This window comes from Heterodontus francisci, chromosome 2 (genome assembly GCF_036365525.1).
Source record: "Heterodontus francisci isolate sHetFra1 chromosome 2, sHetFra1.hap1, whole genome shotgun sequence".
Classification (NCBI taxonomy): domain Eukaryota; kingdom Metazoa; phylum Chordata; class Chondrichthyes; order Heterodontiformes; family Heterodontidae; genus Heterodontus; species Heterodontus francisci.
This window is the reverse complement of record NC_090372.1, coordinates 43,291,539-43,309,667: the sequence shown is the minus strand read 5'-3', so window position 1 is coordinate 43,309,667 and position 18,129 is coordinate 43,291,539. Positions and strand designations below refer to the sequence as shown.

The 18,129-nt window shown below is 45.8% G+C and overlaps 1 protein-coding gene across 4 annotated transcripts in view; it reads right to left on the bottom strand.

Annotated features, from left to right (window-relative positions):
- LOC137384085 (uncharacterized) overlaps positions 1-18,129 on the bottom strand; it is a 55,628-nt gene continuing 37,499 nt past the window's right edge. For 2 of the 4 annotated variants that reach the window (XM_068057697.1, XM_068057703.1), the window contains one exon: positions 16,856-16,996. In XM_068057697.1, the coding sequence (XP_067913798.1) occupies positions 16,936-16,996 (61 nt within the window). In that variant the 3' untranslated portion in view covers positions 16,856-16,935. Of the gene's footprint in view, positions 871-11,526; positions 12,069-16,855; positions 16,997-18,129 lie in introns of those variants that run through there. The other 2 variants (XM_068057678.1, XM_068057688.1) reach the window with 2 other exon arrangements.

The window sequence follows — 18,129 nt, the reverse complement described above, 5'->3', positions numbered from 1 at the left end:
TTTAATTATTGAAAAGTTTTATTAAGTTCATTAAGTATCCGAGGAACTGCTGTGCATGGATACATGAGTGTTGTGTCCAGCATTCCCGTGAGACAGACAGGCCGGGTCTCTGCTATGCACAGCTAAAGAGATTGTTCCTGGAGAGCCTTGTGGTGAATAAACGCATGGCTCTCTATTCCACTACTGTATTGTCCATGTGAAGAAGGCAAAGTCACAAGAGTCTGAGCTCAGTCTATTCTTGGTGAATGTTCCCCAAGCGCATCCCAATGTGCATTCCCAATTCATCCATAAATGCAATGTTCCTTTCCACATCGTGATGAGCTCCGCAGCATGATCCAGTTGCCTTCGTTGCTTGAATGCTGACCTTAAGTCTCAAGGATTGTTTTCTCGACGGCATGTTTTACATGAAAAGAAATAAAGCAAATCAGAGTCAGAGCTTACCTCCCTCCATCCACTGAAATTACTGTTGTGCACACCTTTTTAAGTTCTGCAGTGAAGGCACCAATTGATAACGTTGCCAATGAAGCACTTATTACCCACCTCAGGTGCAGGAATCAGCACATCCTTGCGTCCTCTCCCGCACTGCCTCCTTTCCTTGAATGCCGTCCTTAAGTGTCGAGGATTGTTTTCTCAAGGGCACGTTTTACATGAAAGAAAATAAGGAAAGAACATCAGTGTCAGAGCTTCCCTCCCTCCAATGAAATTACTGTTGAGAATGCTTTGTGTTCTGCGGTAAAGGCATGTACTGATAACACCGCCAATGAATCACTTAGTACCCACCTCAGCTGTAGGAGGCAGGATGATGTTACTGCCCCTATCTCGTGATGGTTCAATGCTGCTCTCAGGGAAAACATGAATGATGTGAGGGTGCTGGAAAAGAAGCACATTTCATTTGGGCTATGAACATAAAGCTGGCCATTTAGCCCAGCAGTTCCCTGCTAGTGGTTATGTTACTCGTGCGTCTTCCCATCCATTCCCATTTAATCCTGCCTACTACTATCACCAGTTGTGTTCACAGCAAGAGCATTCACATTTCTACTACCACTGGACACGGCATGCTTGTTTCTTTTAGTGCTCAGTCTCTTCTTGCTGAATGTTCCCCAAGTGCTTGACCCCTTTGGACGCCCTCTCTGCTTGACAGACAGCAACTGGCAATTGCGGAGTCTCACAAGGCTCTGCATGGTTGTTTCAACATCGGATGGGGAAACAGGTGGCTGTGTGTCCATGAGCACTGCCCTGATGGGTGTAGGAGCAGGTAACTGTGTGCCCATGAGCACTGCCCTGATGGGTGTAGGAGCAGGTAACTGTGTGTCCATGTGCACTGCCCTGATGGGTGTAGGAGCAGGTGACTGTGTAACTGAGCAGCAAGGAGAGGGTACCACAGGTAGGGGAAGTGGAGATTTGAACAGGCAGGCATATGTATGGTCCATCAGATCATTAGGCCAGGGAGTGAGACGCTCAGGATCCAGGGTTTGTGACACGTGACTGATGTCCAGCGCGCGGCCACCTCCATCCGAAGGTGCTTCCGGGCAATTGTTGGGCATAGTAAATGGCTCCATCTCATCAGCCAGTCCTTGCTGCCAGCAGAGAGTCTGTTGCCGCAGCCAGTCCAGTCTCCTCATGAATGCTGCCGTTGCACTCTGCAGAACGGCCTGTTGTAGCTGGTACATTTGATCTGAAAGCAAGCGGTATTTCTCATTGTGGCTGAGGGGCCTTGGCTGTTCCTCTGTAATCACAATGGCAGCAGCCATGCCTGTCGTCGTTGGTGTCTGAGATGCACGCCAGCGACAATTGGGGGCGACCCTGTCCAAAGGCAGACCCAGCTGCCTCTGCACAACAACAGCATGTTTGCAGGGCAACAAAGTCTGAATGGAGAAGATGCAGATGCAGGTAGCCTGGCCATCATGTATCTGCAGTGTGTACTGTTTGGCGCCAGAAATCACAGTCACTGTGCCTTCATCCTGCTCCATGCGGTGGCCCAGACAATGGAAATGTTTTCAGAGCAACTCACAACAGGGACTGGAGAACATGCGGTGGCCCAGACAATGGAAATGTTTTCAGAGCAACTCACAACAGGGACTGGAGAACATGCGATGGCCCAGACAATGGAAATGTTTTCAGAGCAACTTCAAAGGCAGAGCAACTTACCTTGGAACAATCTCCTGTGTCAAATAAAAATGAAGCAAGTCTCCAAAACGAATAAATAATTCAGATAAGATGCCCGACGAAACCTCCCCTCCTTCCACTTTCAAAAAGTCGCGCCGAAGCTTTGACGCATGCGCAGAGGCCAAACTGGCGCGTTGGCGAGGAAGACGAAATAACGCGATGACGTCATCTGCGCATGCGCGCAACCTTACCGGCAGGTCGGACCGCAGCGCACGCGCAGAGATGAAGAGACTGTGTGCGCATGCGCGTACGCGTCATCTGCGCATGCGCAAAGCGGTCCTGGTAAGCCGGACCGCAGCGCATGCGCAGGGGGCATGAGACCGTCTGCGCATGTGCGCACCGCAGCGCATCCTGATGACGTGTCCGATGAAGTAGCGTTGTCATGAATTACTTTGTTAAAAATATTACTGTCTCATACATGACCTCAAGTTTATGAAGGGTGGAAGATGTGAGGCTGGCCAACAGATCATTAGAATAGTCAAGTCTAGAGGCAACTAAGGCATGGAGGAGCTGAACAGGGGCAGAGTTGGGCGATGTTGCAAAGATGGAAATAGGCAGACTTAGGGATGGTGAGGGCTTGTACTCGGAAGCTCCTCTCAGGGTCAAATATGACACCAAGGTTGCAATCAGTCTGGTTCAGTCTCGGACAGTTTCCAGGGAGAAGGTTGGAGTCAGTGTCTATGGAATGGATTATTTTCCAACCCAAAATCTGTCTACTCGTCGCATAGGTCTCAACTGTCAACTCATCTAAGGCTTTTTGAAAGCACTCGACTAATAGCCGCGTTACAGCATGCACCCTTGAGCATGTGCAGCACCACACATTTGTACAACTCTGTGGAGCGACTGGATTACTGCATGCAGTCCACGCAGCAACGTCAGCACACCTGAACAGATGTCTGTTCCTTTGGCACGACCTTTAAACATTTCACTTTGCCATCTCCACCATGACCTTTGAAAGCTCCACCAAACCAAAACAGCATCGAGAGTAAACATCCTGAGGAACAGCAAGCACCTTGATGTAAATGAGATTATCTTGCTTTAAATATCTTGATTAATATCTAAAGTTTATTGTGTTAATATCAGAATTGTTTAACTTTGTGAGTGGTTACACAGTTCCTGTGCTGCAGCTCCCCAGGGAATTCCTTTGCTGAACAGCTCTATCCTTGGCCATCCATTGCCATCCTTTTCCCTTTTTTTCCACAATCGCCTCCCTTCCATTGTTTAATTTCCTCTGGTTCTAATAGTGGGTGAATTTTAGCCCTAACTACAAGTTCAAGTGCCAAGGTTAAAGTTACTTATGCACACCTCCCAACCCCTACCATGCTCAAATTTGGTTTCCAAATTCCTGTACTTCTCTGACATTAAATCTACACTACTCCACTGGACATTGTATTATCTGCTGCGACTTTGTGTTATCTGTCACGCTTATGTCTGTTCAGCCAGAAATTCATTTTCCTGGGCCATTGTCCATTTCTCTGCAGCTTCTGAATTTCATCATGACCTCCAACTTTTATGTTATGTTTCTGCCGGAGATTGAATCTGAAAACCTCCTGGCTCTTGATTCCTATGGAAATACTTCTAGCAGTGCATCATCTAATACTCAACCCTTCAAAATAGCTTCTTTCTCATTACCACGACCAACCGAGTTTAACCTTGCTATGTAATGATGCCTATATAACTTGAGTTTCCCTTTGTCCATGCACGTACACTTTTTTGCCTCTGCTCTGAACCATTTCCCATCACTTCTATTTCTCCTTTCTTCTCACTCTCCTAGGCCCCTTTCTCTTGTCACTGTGCCTCCTTTCATTTCTCCCCTCTTGGGTACTCTGCTCTCCAAATCCCTTCTCCAACCCTTCAACACTCTTTAAATCCTATTCGCCTGCCGCCATCTCAGGTTTGACCCTCTCTTGGTTAAGCCTACAGCTTCCCTCTGTGCCTCTCTTGGCATCCCCTGAAGAACCCATTGAGTCAATCATTGCTGCCTCCTGAGGGCCAGCAACAGTAACCTCCCTATCCTACCCTATCACCAAACCATATCATGGTGGGTGGTGAATGGTGGGATCGATAGCCCAGAGAAGTTGATAGTCTTGGAAAAATTAAGATGCAGTTTGATGAATCTTGAGGCATTGGACAAGGAGGGTGGGTTGGTGGGACTCATAGCCTCTACTGCTTGAATGTACTGAAGCTACAAGTCATTAAAGAGTCTGGATACAGAGCTTATCCTCATCACAGTACTGCCTGCCACTGCCCCATTAATCTCATGTGCTTTAGTGTTGCTAACCAGTTTATTAGGTGGTACTTTATCAAATGTCTTGACAGAAATTAACATAAAGTCAAGAATGACGAATGACTAGATGTGAGTCGTGACTGCCATTTAGTAGCTCATCTCACTCACATTGTCGTTGATGAGCCTTCTGTTTACCTTAATTGATGTTTGCCGTTTAATCAATTTGCAATTTTCCTGAGGTGCTGATGTCTATGATGGCTATTCTAGTCAATACAACAGACGTATCTGGATTTCTACAGTAAACGGGAGGAGTTCCAACAGGATCACTTTACAGCCGTATCATGCAGCAGTGTTTGTGTTCCACCTCCATTAACATGTTACCATATTTTTAACAATAAAAATCACATTTCTTATCAAAGTCACAAATGACTTCCTATATGCTTGTGACCATGGTAAATTATCCCTCCTCATCCTTCTTGATTTGCTTCATCCTTCGTGCCTGCCTGCAGCCTTTGACAAGGTTGACCAAACAATCCTCTCCAACACATCTCTCACAGGAGGGCTTGCTATAATCTCCCAAACTTCCCAAGATACAGAGGAGGTACTAGAGCATTGGAAAGTGGCAAATGTGACACCCTTATTCAACAGAAAGTGTAAAGACATTTCTAGCAGCTACAGACTGGTTAGTTTAACATCATTAGAGATACTAATCGAGGAAAAATCAACAGGCACTTGGAGAGGTTTGAGTTAATTAAAGGAGAGCCAGCAAGGATTTGTAAAAGGCAGATCATGTTTGACTAATCAAATTGAACTTTTTGATGAAATAACACAGCGCAGTGGTTAGCACCGCAGCCTCACAGCTCCAGCAACCCGGGTTCAGTTCTGGGTACTGCCTGTGCGGAGTTTGCAAGTTCTCCCTGTGTCTGCGTGGGTTTCCGCCGGGTGCTCCGGTTTCCTCCCACCTCCAAAGACTTGCAGGTTGATAGGTAAATTGGCCATTGTAAATTGCCCCTAGTGTAGGTAGGTGGTAGGAGAATGGTGGGGATGTGGTAGAGAATATGGGATTAATGTAGGATTAGTATAAATGGGTGGTTGCTGGTCGGCACAGACTCGGTGGGCCGAAGGGCCTGTTTCAGTGCTGTATCTCTAAATAAAAAAATAAAAAATAAGGTTGATGAAGGCAATGTAATGGATGTTGTGTATATGGATTTTAAAGAAGTGTCACGCTTATGAGAAGTGAGTGATGAAAATACAAAACAATAAACTGAAAAGTTAAAAAATTAGAACAATTTTAAAAGACTGGTACATTTGCTGTTAACAAGATGGAGGACAGTCACATGACAAATACCACCTCCTGCACTACAATACACATCCATGTCTACTAGAACTAAAAACCAATTAACCCTGTCTACATGTAAATGAGACAGCTTATCACACATAGATGTGAACTATACACAAAATGAGCTAAAACAAAGACACTCCCAGACTCTACATCTCCAACTACCCTTCACCAGAATAGAGTGTGAACAGTCCTCATATCAACATGGGGCCATCAAAAGTAATCTATAGGTCCCCAAACAATAGCTCTGCAGTGGGGCACAGTATAAACCAGGAAATACTGGGGGCTTGTAAGAAAGGCATGGCAATGAGCATGGGTGATTTTAATATGCATATAGACTGGATTAATCAAATTGGCAAGGGTAGCCTCAAGGGAGAGTTCATTGAATGTATTAGAGATTGTTTTTTGGAGCCATATGTTGTGGAACCAACCAGGGAGCAGGCTATTCTAGATTTGGGATTATGTAATGAGGTGGGATTAATTAATGATCTCATTATTAAGGATCATCCAGGGAAGAATGATCATAGCATGCTAGAATTTCAAATTCAGTTTGAGGGCGAGAAACTGGAGTCCCACACTAACATTCTGGAGTTAAACATAGGCATGAGGACAGATTTGGCCTTAGTGGACTGGGCAGGAAGACTAAAAGGTAGGACAGTTAATGAGCCGTGTCAGATGTTTAAGGAGATATTCAATTCTTCCCAACTAAAATATATTCCAGAGAGGAAGAAAGATTGCAAGAGGGGGAAAAACATCCATGGCTAAGTAAGGAAGTTAAGGATAACATAAAGACAAAAACTAAGGCATACCATATTGCAAAGGCCAGTGGCAGGCTGGAAGATTGGGAAACTTTTAAAGATCAACAAAGGGTTACTAAAAAAGTAATAAAAAGAGCAAAGGTAAATTATGAAAGAATACTCTTTTCTTTTGGGCCTCCTTATCTCGAGAGACAATGGATACGCGCCTGGAGGTGGTCAGTGGTTTGTGAAGCAGCGCCTGGAGTGGCTATAAAGGCCAATTCTGGAGTAACAGGCTCTTCCACAGGTGCTGCAGAGAAATTTGTTTGTTGGGGCTGTTGGACAGTTGGCTCTCCCCTTGCGCCTCTGTCTTTTTTCCTGCCAACTACTAAGTCTCTTCGACTCGCCACAATTTAGCCCTGTCTTTATGGCTGCCCGCCAGCTCTGGCGAATGCTGGCAACTGACTCCCACGACTTGTGATCAATGTCACACGATTTCATGTCGCGTTTGCAGACGTCTTTATAACGGAGACATGGACGGCCGGTGGGTCTGATACCAGTGGCGAGCTCGCTGTACAATGTGTCTTTGGGGATCCTGCCATCTTCCATGCGGCTCACATGGCCAAGCCATCTCAAGCGCCGCTGACTCAGTAGTGTGTATAAGCTGGGGATGTTGGCCGCTTCAAGGACTTCTGTGTTGGAGATATAGTCCTGCCACCTGATGCCAAGTATTCTCCGAAGGCAGCGAAGATGGAATGAATTGAGACGTCGCTCTTGGCTGGCATACGTTGTCCAGGCCTCGCTGCCGTAGAGCAAGGTACTGAGGACACAGGCCTGATACACTCGGACTTTTGTGTTCCGTGTCAGTGCGCCATTTTCCCACACTCTCTTGGCCAGTCTGAACATAGCAGTGGAAGCCTTACCCATGCGCTTGTTGATTTCTGCATCTAGAGACAGGTTACTGGTGATAGTTGAGCCTAGGTAGGTGAACTCTTGAACCACTTCCAGAGCGTGGTCGCCAATATTGATGGATGGAGCATTTCTGACATCCTGCCCCATGATGTTCGTTTTCTTGAGGCTGATGGTTAGACCAAATTCATTGCAGGCAGACGCAAACCTGTCGATGAGACTCTGCAGGCATTCTTCAGTGTGAGATGTTAAAGCAGCATCGTCAGCAAAGAGGAGTTCTCTGATGAGGACTTTCCGTACTTTGGACTTCGCTCTTAGACGGGCAAGGTTGAACAACCTGCCCCCTGATCTTGTGTGGAGGAAAATTCCTTCTTCAGAGGATTTGAACGCATGTGAAAGCAGCAGGGAGAAGAAAATCCCAAAAAGTGTGGGTGCGAGAACACAGCCCTGTTTCACACCACTCAGGATAGGAAAGGGCTCTGATGAGGAGCCACCATGTTGAATTGTGCCTTTCATATTGTCATGGAATGAGGTGATGATACTTAGTAGCTTTGGTGGACATCCGATCTTTTCTAGTAGTCTGAAGAGACCACGTCTGCTGACGAGGTCAAAGGCTTTGGTGAGATCAATGAAAGCAATGTAGAGGGGCATCTGCTGTTCACGGCATTTCTCCTGTATCTGACGAAGGGAGAACAGCATGTCAATAGTCGATCTCTCTGCACGAAAGCCACACTGTGCCTCAGGGTAGACGCGCTCGGCCAGCTTCTGGAGCCTGTTCAGAGCGACTCGAGCAAAGACTTTCCCCACTATGCTGAGCAGGGAGATTCCACGGTAGTTGTTGCAGTCACCGCGGTCACCTTTGTTTTTATAGAGGGTGATGATGTTGGCATCGCGCATGTCCTGGGGTACTGCTCCCTCGTCCCAGCACAGGCATAGCAGTTCATGTAGTGCTGAGAGTATAGCAGGCTTGGCACTCTTGGCACTCTTGATTATTATACTAGTGCAAAATATAAAAACGGATAGCAAAAGCTTCTATAAGTATATAAAAGGGAAGAGAGTAGCTAAAGTGAATGTTGATCCCTTGGAGGATGTGACCGGGGAGTTAATAGTGGGGAACGCAGAAATGTGGGAGACAGTAAATCAGTATTTTGCCTCAGTTTTCATTGTGGAGGACACTAGCACCATCCCAATAGTAACAGGTAATGCAGAGGTCATAGAAAGGGAGGAACTTAGAACAATCATCATCACTAGGGAAAAAGTACTGAGCTTGAAGGCAGACAAATCCCCAGGGCCTGATGGCCTACATCCTAGGGTCTTAAAGGAAGTAGCAGCGGAGATAGTGGATCCATTGGTTATAATATTCCAAAATTCCCTGGATACGGGAAAGGTTCCAGTGGATTGGAAAAATACTCATATAATGCCCTTATTCAAAGAGGGAAGGAGGCAGAAAATAGGAAACTATAGACCAGTTAGTTTAACATCTGTCATTGGGAAATTGTTAGAATCCATTATTAAGGAAGTAATAACAGGACATTTAGAAAGTCAATACGCAATCCATCAGAGTCAGCATGGTTTTATGAAGGGTAAATCATGTTTGACTAATTTTCTAGAGTTCTTCGAAGACGTTAACAAGTAAAGTGGATAATGGGGATCCGGTAGATGTAGTATATCTGGACTTCCAGAAGGCATTTGATAAGGTGCCGCACAAAAGGTTAATACACAAGGTAAGATCACATGGGGTTCGGGGCAATTTATTAGCTTGGATAGAGGATTGGCTAACCAACAGAAAACAGAGAGTCGGGATAAATGGGTCCTTTTTCTGGTTGGCAAGATGTAACTAGTGGGGTGTCACAGGGTTCAGTCCTCAGGCTCCAACTATTTACAATATATATTAATGACTTGGATGCAGGGATAGAAGGTACTATAGTCAAATTTGCAGATGACATGAAAATACGTGGGTTAGTAAGTTGAAATAAAGCAATAAGAAATTTACAAATGGATATGGATAGGTTAGGTGAATGGGCCAAACATTGGCAGATGGAATTTAAAGTGGATAAGTGTGAGGTTATCCATATTGGTCAGAAGAATAGAAAGGCAATTTATTATCTAAATGGAGAGAAACTTCAGAGTGCTTCGGTGCAGAGGGTTCTGGGTGTCCTCGTGCATGATATTGGAATATTCAAGTAAAAGTTCAAAATTTGCCAATGATACCAAACTTAGAGGTGAGGCAGACAGTGAGGATAATACCAATCGACTGTAACAGGGCATAGATAGGCAGACTAGTGTCAGATGGAATTTAATACAGGAAAATGTGAGGGGATTCATTTTGTCAGAAGTGATAGGGAGAGGCAATATAGGTTTAATAGCACAGTACTATTGTACACAGTACAGGGACAGAGGGACCTGGGAGCTCATGTGCAAAGATCTTTGAAGGTGGGGATCTATTCAGAGAGTAATTAGCAAAGCAAATGGGATCTTGGGCTGTGAAGGAATATAGGTATAATAGGCTTGATTAAGTAGAATTTGGAAATAGTCAGTGTATTGTGCCTTTAGAGTTAAAGATTGAATAAATGGTTAGTTTTCAGAGCTCACTGAAATTCCCCTTTAAGATGGTAGAGTTAAACATTTCAAAGTCTATGTTAGAATAGAATTGCTGTTACCAGGGACTTGAAAGATAAACACACACATTGAAATATCCTGTGTGACCTCAGTAAGAGGTAGCAATAAAACTTAATTTGGTTTGTGGCGTTGTTGTTCAGACAGGTCAGCTCCGGAGGTTGCTATGGGTACCATGGAAAGGGTAATTAGCAATAAATGGAATGTACTCACAGGAACAAGAGAGGTCAGGTAAACACAATTATAAACATTTTGACCAGATAAAAGCTCACAAATTTCAAATTCCAGTAAAACATTAAAGACATAGATTTTAAAAGGGAACACAGAAAGGTCACATCTAATGCAAAAGTCATATGACACCTTAGAAATAGTATAAAAATACAAGGTTCTGCCGCAGACACTTGGAAGTGTTGTATCCTCAACAATGCTTCTCAACTACATGGCATTTAAGATACAAGTTTACTTTAAATTTTGATGGATAATCTGGATATTCTAAGATAATTTTGCTGTAACATTAGCAAGGTGGATTCTGTGTTAGAAATAAGAATATGGGTTACATCTCTCAGTAATATTTTATATTGTGATATACTTATCCACTAAAGAAGTTTATTGCATGTTAAATTCTTGAATAAATATATAAAAGTTAATAAATCGTCTCATGTAGCATTCTGTATACAACTACAAGAACTCCCTCTCTGTATCTCTTTAAGTGGAGAGATATGTATTGAAGAGAGTTTCCCAGACCCTTATAATATCTGAGATATTTATGACTTAGCCATAAAAATATTGGAAGTTGACTATCCGAAAGATGGTAAAATTGTCTGTTGGTTTTCTTTCTTTGAGGGAAAGTTAGTGCAATTCTTTGGACCCAAATAAGTGCCTGAGAATTTGTCTGGTTTGAACTTGATTAAGGGAGATTTGTGGGGATGTGCTCCTGATTTGGTTTAGTCCCTACAAGGGGTTAAAGTCATAAATCACTTCAGGGCTTCATAAACTAAGGCATTGAGTACAAAATTTTATAATGCTCTGGTTAGGCCACAACCAGAAATTGTGTCCAGTTCTAGCCACTGCACTTTAGGAAGGATGTTAGGGTCCTTGAGAGAGAGTAGAGGAGATTTACCAGAATGGTTCCAGGTATGAGGCAGTTTAGCTTCAAGGTTGGGTTGGAGAAGCTGGGGCTGTTCCTCCTGGAGCAAAGAAGGTTGAGGGGATATTTGGCAGAAGTGAACAAGATCATTACAGGTTTAGATAACATAGACAAAGAAAAGCTGCTCCCAATAGGTGATGGTACAAGGAGCAGGGGACACAGATTTTTAAGTTTTGGGCAAGAGATACAGGGCAAAAGTGAGGAAGAACTTTTTTATGCAGCAAGTGATAATGACCTGGAACTGTCTACCAGGGTGCTGAGAGTGGAGACAATCAATGATTTCAAAAGGAAATTGGATGGGCACTCGAGGGAAATAAACTTCCAGGGCTATGGTGATAGAATGGGGATGGGACTGAATGGATTGCTCTACAGAGGGCCGGCATGGACTCAATGAGCTATATGTCCTCCTTCTGTGCCATTATGATTCTATGACTTGCAGGAAGAATTCCTGTGTCCCCCACCCCGCCCGGGTTACACGTCCCTGACGTGTGGCTGTTCAATTCCCTTTCTTAAACACTACAATTACAAGATGAGACACCAACACCAGAATTTGGTTGCAAACCCATTCTCAATGCTCTTTATTGAATAAAACCACAATAGACAAAATTTACTTACAGTGTTCAGGTATACTCACTATCACCTGACCGGTCGGTCTTATGTCAGTGAAGTGTGCACACTCTTGATGCAATCTCAACTCAAGTTTATTAAGGGCTAATTCAAAGATGGAACTTGGAGGAGTTGAGAAATTTTGCAAGTGACAGCAATTGTATAAAATGGACATGGGATCTTCCAAAGGCACATCGCTTGTTCCCCAGCAACGCAAAGAGAAGCTTGTTGCTGAGACAAAGACGGAGTGGTTAGAGGTGGCTGAGCAGCAGGAGTGTTGTGGCCCGTAGCTGGATCAAGTGCAGGAAGTGCTTTAATGACCTAACCAGGAAAGGTGAGTACAGTTACAGAGTCATCGTGTAATGCATCCACCCCTCCCTCACAACTGTCTTGTCAAGCCTACTCAATCACATCACTCCTCATATCCACTTCAGTTTGAAGAGCACCCACTGGCCTAAATTTTAGTAGCGTCCACAAATCACAGCGGCGCGCTTTCAAGTTGGTGGTCTGCCTGCGCTGCTGAGCTCCTGCGATATTTCGCAGGGGGGCTCATTTAAATGGAGGGGGCGGAGCAACCACCCCCAATGACATAAAGGGGGTGGCCGCTCCGTACCTGGAACCGAGGTGAGACGCTGGTGGGGAGTGGGGAGGAGTGTAATTTTCAGGTCGGGAGTGGGGGGGCGGTGGGAGAAGAGAAAACTGATTCCATTGGCTGAGGGGATGGTGGGAATGGGTTGAAAGATAAAGATTTTTCAGTTTGGGGGTGTTAGGACATGACTGGCAAAGCATTGTTTTCGGCTGGTTGGGGGCGGGGGGGGGGGGGGTGGTGGGGAGTGCGAAGGGAAAATGAAACTTTTCTATATCATTGCAGGGGGGGGCGGGCGGGCGGGTGGAAGAGGGGCCTGGTTTGTTTTTTTATGGTGACCTTTCACCACGGCTGCTTGCAGTGAAAGTGTGACCGCTTCTCAGGCAGCTGCCATGACACCTAGGTCTTGTGCCAGTCCCGGCTGCCACCGCTGTTCACTGAATTGGCTCAGATGGAGGGGTGGCTTCTTGGAGATAAGGGCTATCCTTTGAAGACATGGCTCCCGACACCAGTGAGAGACCCCACCACTGCTGCAGAGAAGAGATACAACGCCAGCCACTGAGCTACATGAGCAGCCATTAAGCAGGAGATTGGCATGCTGAAAGAGCGCCTCCAATGCCTGGATGGATAGGCTGATGCCCTGCGCTATGAACCGAAAAGGCCAGCTCCTTTCTTTGCTGCTCTGCACATCTACGCACCCAATAGGGGCCAGGCCTGGCATGATGAGGACAGACGTCAACAGGATTCCTCCTCGGACTATGAGGACAGTGAGGACCTACAATATGAAAGTCACCTGGGAGGGCAGATGGCACCCAGGCTCTGCACGCAGGGCTAGCAGTGAGCTACGAACATACGGAAGGGTCTTATCAGATAAAGGCTGTCTGCTCCATAGGAACCAACATGAGCTCTGCAAGCCACACGTCACCCTCGCTCACCTGCTGTGCACCAGTCTACATCTGCAGCATCCCTGTGTAAACTGTTAGAGGCAGCAGCTGACTGAGCCAATGTCCATGTCACTGAATCCATGGAGACGCTCATGAGTAATGGTGGCATGGCAATGGTGTTAGTGCATACGTTGGCTTTCCTGAAGGGCCAATGGTGCAAAGGGATGTGACATTGGCGCTACATGCTGGCACACATCATTCCCACAGAGAAAAGGACACACATGTTGGTGAGGAACATTCAGTGAAAGACGTATTTACAGTGCTGTGATACCTGCACATTCCCATTTGTGCCAGTGTGTTCTCTGTAAACTTCTGTAATACCTTTTATGGTCTATTTAAGCCTCACGTCCTGGAATGTGTAAAATTAAGATTATTCACCCTGGTGCGGCACGCCTACAAGAAGGAATGTTCCACTTGAGTGGTAGAAGAGGATCGCAACTTCACAGGACACTGGGACACAGCAGGGCAAGTATGTGGCAGCAAAGCAGAAAGTGCTGGGGTCACTCAGCAGGTCAGGCAGCATTTGTGGAGAGAGAAGCAGACTTAACTTTCAGGTCTGTGAACTTGTACAAGTAACTCTGCTTCTCTCTCCACAGATGCTGCATGACCTGCTGGATTTCTGCAGGATTTTCTGCTTTGCTGCCAGATTGACAGCAACCCCACTCTTCAGCAGTCAAGTAATGATTTCTTTGACAGCTGTCAGGAAGCAGGTGCTGGAGCGCTTAAAATAAGGTCCCAGCACCTGCTGCACAGCTGTCAAAAACTCTCCCACTGCGCCGACTGTCCCGCCTCACCCCGCGTAATAGGGGGAGGGCGGCTCGGCGCAGTGATTTTAATGAGCCCCTGCAAGTAATATCGCGGGGGCTCGGCGGCGGCTGGCAAATGCGGGCGCCCCGCCACGTTCAAAGGGTGTAACGTTTGCAGTTCTCCAGTCCTCTGGCACCACCCCCGAGTGTAAGGAAGACTGAAAAATTATGGCAGTGTCTCCACAGTTTCCACCCTCACTTCCCTCAGTATCCTTGGATGCTTCTCATCCAGTCCTGGTGCTTTATCCACTTTAAGTACAGACAGCCTATCTAATACATCCTCTTTATCAATTTTAAACCCTTCCAGTGTCTGAATTACCTCCTCTTTCACCATTGCCTGGGTTGCATCTTCTTCCTTGGTAAAGACAGATGCAAAGTATTCATTTAATACCTCAGATATGCCCTCTGCCTCCATGTGTAAATCCCCTTTCTGGTCCCCACTCCTCCTTTTACTATTTATATATCTATAGAAAACTTTGGGATTCCCATTAATGTTAGCTCCAGTCAGCTGGTGGCAGGTAAAGTGGCCCACCTGCCAGTATATTGGGGAAATTACCTCCAATGCTTGTTGATTCTTAGTGCTTATATTGTAATTGCTAAAGTTCTTTGCAAGCCCTCTTATGCTAGGTGAAATTTAACATGTCAATTAAGGGGAGATCGAGCAAACTTCAGCATTTTGGCATTGATCATCTCTGTTTCTTTTCAAATAAGAGTTCGGACTAGAGTGACGATCTCACAAATGCACGTGGTCGGTGAGAAACCTCACCCGCTGACAATGTATATTTGAAAAATTCTACAGGAAGATTGGAAAAGACCATCTTCTGGCCTCAGAATTCAGAAGATAATCTACAGCTGATTGCCTCGATTTCGCAGTTGATTTGTTCATGATTAGCTGAATTTAATGAGCCTGCTGCCGGACCTGGTGGCAGGCTCAGAAATAGGTGCCTTTCCCGTGTGTCACATGGGCAACCACTCCATAGTGATCAAGTGGCAGGCGGCCATTTTGCATGTTGGGGACAAGCCACCTGCCCACTCCACCCCAATCACATGGCGGGATAGGACGCGGGTCGCCAATCATAGCGTCAGATGACTCTGGAACAGGTGCTGGTGCTGTATTTAAAGCCTGCCAGCCCTGCATTCATGCATGCCTTAAAGTCATTGTTAGTTTTGTGCAGCTGAAAATGGTGCTGGACTGATTTTTGTATCCATCCCCCCCAACCCGCTGAGGGGAATAACACAGGATAGCTGAGGCAAGACAAAGTGTGGCCCCATGCTGCAGTGATGGCTTGCTGCAGATTCTCCTTCAGGCTGCAAGGGAAAGGCAGGTTCTCTTCCCCTACGATGGCAAGAAGAGGTCCTCCCACCTAACCAAGTAAGCCTGGGTAGAGATCGCAGAGGAGGTCAACAGCCAAGGGGTCACCCACCGGAATTGGGTACAGTGCAGGAAGAGGGTCAATGACCTCCTGCCATTAGCCAAGGTGAGTGCTCCATACTATTCTCATTTTCAGAAATTGCATGTGACTACATGGGAGGGTAAATGACATGGGGAGGGTGGCAATATCACAGTGATAGCAGAGTGTCTAGGGTATAACCTCATCCTGACAGATGCATGGCTGCATCGCAGCCACAGGCCACTTTCCCTCATAACTCACCCCCATCAACTCCCCTGACATGACCAGACAATGGAAGAGTTCATCCATGGCACAAGTGCTGCCATATATTTGTCAAGATGTCCCTTAAACGTTGCTAAGCAGACACGATAGCAACGTTTAAGAGACATCTTGACAAATATATGAATAGGAAGGGAATAGAGGGATATGGGCCCCGGAAGTGCAGAAGGTGTTAGTTTCGGTAGACATCAAGATCGGCGCAGGCTTGGAGGGCCGAATGGCCTGTTCCTGTGCTGTACTGTTCTTTGCATGTCTCAGGCATATGAGCACGTCTTCCTCCATCAAGAGTTTAGCGACCCTCATGGAGAGTCAGATCCCACAAATGTGTGTAGACCTGCACACTACCACCTTGGCCATGAGCTCAACACAACAGTTGCAAGGCAAAAGGAGGACCAGGAACCAGGAGACTTTTCCCGCCCCTCAAACTTCTCTGGGAAGAGGAGAGGAGGGGATGTCCTCCACAGCTGGGAGTTCCCCTCAGGGCACTCAGTGTGGACACCGGTTCCTCAGCCCGTGAGCTCAATTCCAGCAGCTGCAGTGCCTGTGAGTCCAGCACCAGTTCAGGTCACCCTCAGGCAGCTGGGGCCTTCCATAAAGGCCAGAATTTTATGCACCTCCCACCAAACCCACCCCCCCCCCCAAAAACCACTGGACACGATATTACTCGACGGCCTCCCAAGTTGAAGTGGTGTCCAGCCGTCAATATTCCAGCGGCAGTGGAAGGATGCTCTCAAGTGGCAATTTATTGGCCCCTTAAGGGCCTCAATTGGCCTGGGGCGGGTGGGTTGTTTGCCTCCTCCCCTGCTGCTGGTAAAATGAAAGCACGAGCAGGTAGGCGACGGGAACAGCACCCGGCCTCCCATGCAATTTTACGCCTCTTACCCCACCTCCAGCCACTCCCAGGGTGTGGGTGCAGGGGGGGAAGGGTGTGGGGGTTGGTGGGAGGTGCATAAAATTCTGGCCTTTATGTCTGATTTTGCAGCTATGTTTGAGCAAAGGCTTGAACCATGATTTCACTTCAGTTAAACAGCACAATGTGCGCCAAAACGGAAACCCTACCCCATATAATAAATATTTCCCTAGGTTTTAAAAAGTCAAGATATATTATATAAAATTTAATGAAATATCTAAGTTTTTCCCCAATCATGTCACAGCTTTTCTGCACGGCAGAGTTTGTTTCATTCATAAGTTCAACTCATTCAGTCTTTCAGTTGCTCTTCTGGTTCTCTTGCATTGCCTAAAACTGGAAACAGATAGATTATAGTGAATTATGACATGCATCCATTCTCTAACTTGTATTTATTTATAGTAACTATCCTTGGTCCATGACAGTAGCTGCATTGCATGGCCAATTTAGTGTGGCTCTGCAAAGAGTCCATGATATAATTCCAGTCTGATCCCTGGCTTGCTCATTTCATGGTAGCATCATTAGCTGCTAAATATCGTGGGTGCAGTGTGCGTGTCTGAAACAGGTGTTAAGTCTTACACATATGTAAATACAGGCTCTTTTGGAAAATTGCACGTTCCAGGCATGCTGCTGTCAGTTCCTTCAGGTGCTTAACAGCCAAACCTAGCAGCTCTTAAAGGACCACTACAAGCTGCCATCTGAAGGGTTATGTCTTCACGTTTTCATGGACCTTATTGTAGAACCTGGAAGAGCAGGAGTGTGCTTCCCACACATACCAGCAACCCAATTGCCCCTGGACCTCAGCAAGTGTCAAATCTGGCCGAATTCACTCCCCACGATGCCAGCAAAACAAATTTGCTGTGGTCCTGCCTTCGGCCTCATTAGGTGTACGCAGAGCACCAGAAACAGAGTCAAGTTTGAATCCAATCCAATTTCTAGGCCATTGTATCTGGCAACGTTAAACTTTATTTCCCATTTGTCTCATTGTTTGGTTAATGACCCTCAGATGTATGGTAACCTACTGGTTATAGCACTGGACTAGTAATCCAGCGATCATAAGGCCAAATCCAACTATAATGATATTGAATTCAATAATTCCACGCTGGTGTAATTGGCCACAGAAAATGTCAGTTGCAAAATAAATTGGTATTATTCACTGACTCGCTGCTGAGTTTCAAACAAAGAACAGAACAGAATTCTCTGTTAGCAATGTCATAATGAATTAAATGAAATAAAATCACTCTCCTGGTAAGGAGCCTCTTCTGCCTGCAGCACATCACAGGAATTCTGATGCCGCTCTCCACAATTTTGTGTCCAAAATGAATGGCTAGAAACTCATGGAGAGTTTGGGCTCCTCAGTTTCAGATACAAAGTCTCCGTATTTGAAGATCCCGACCAGGAGGGAGAATTTATCAAATCAGCTTTTATGCTAGTCTGAAGCTGTTAGTAATACATGATTGACCAATGAC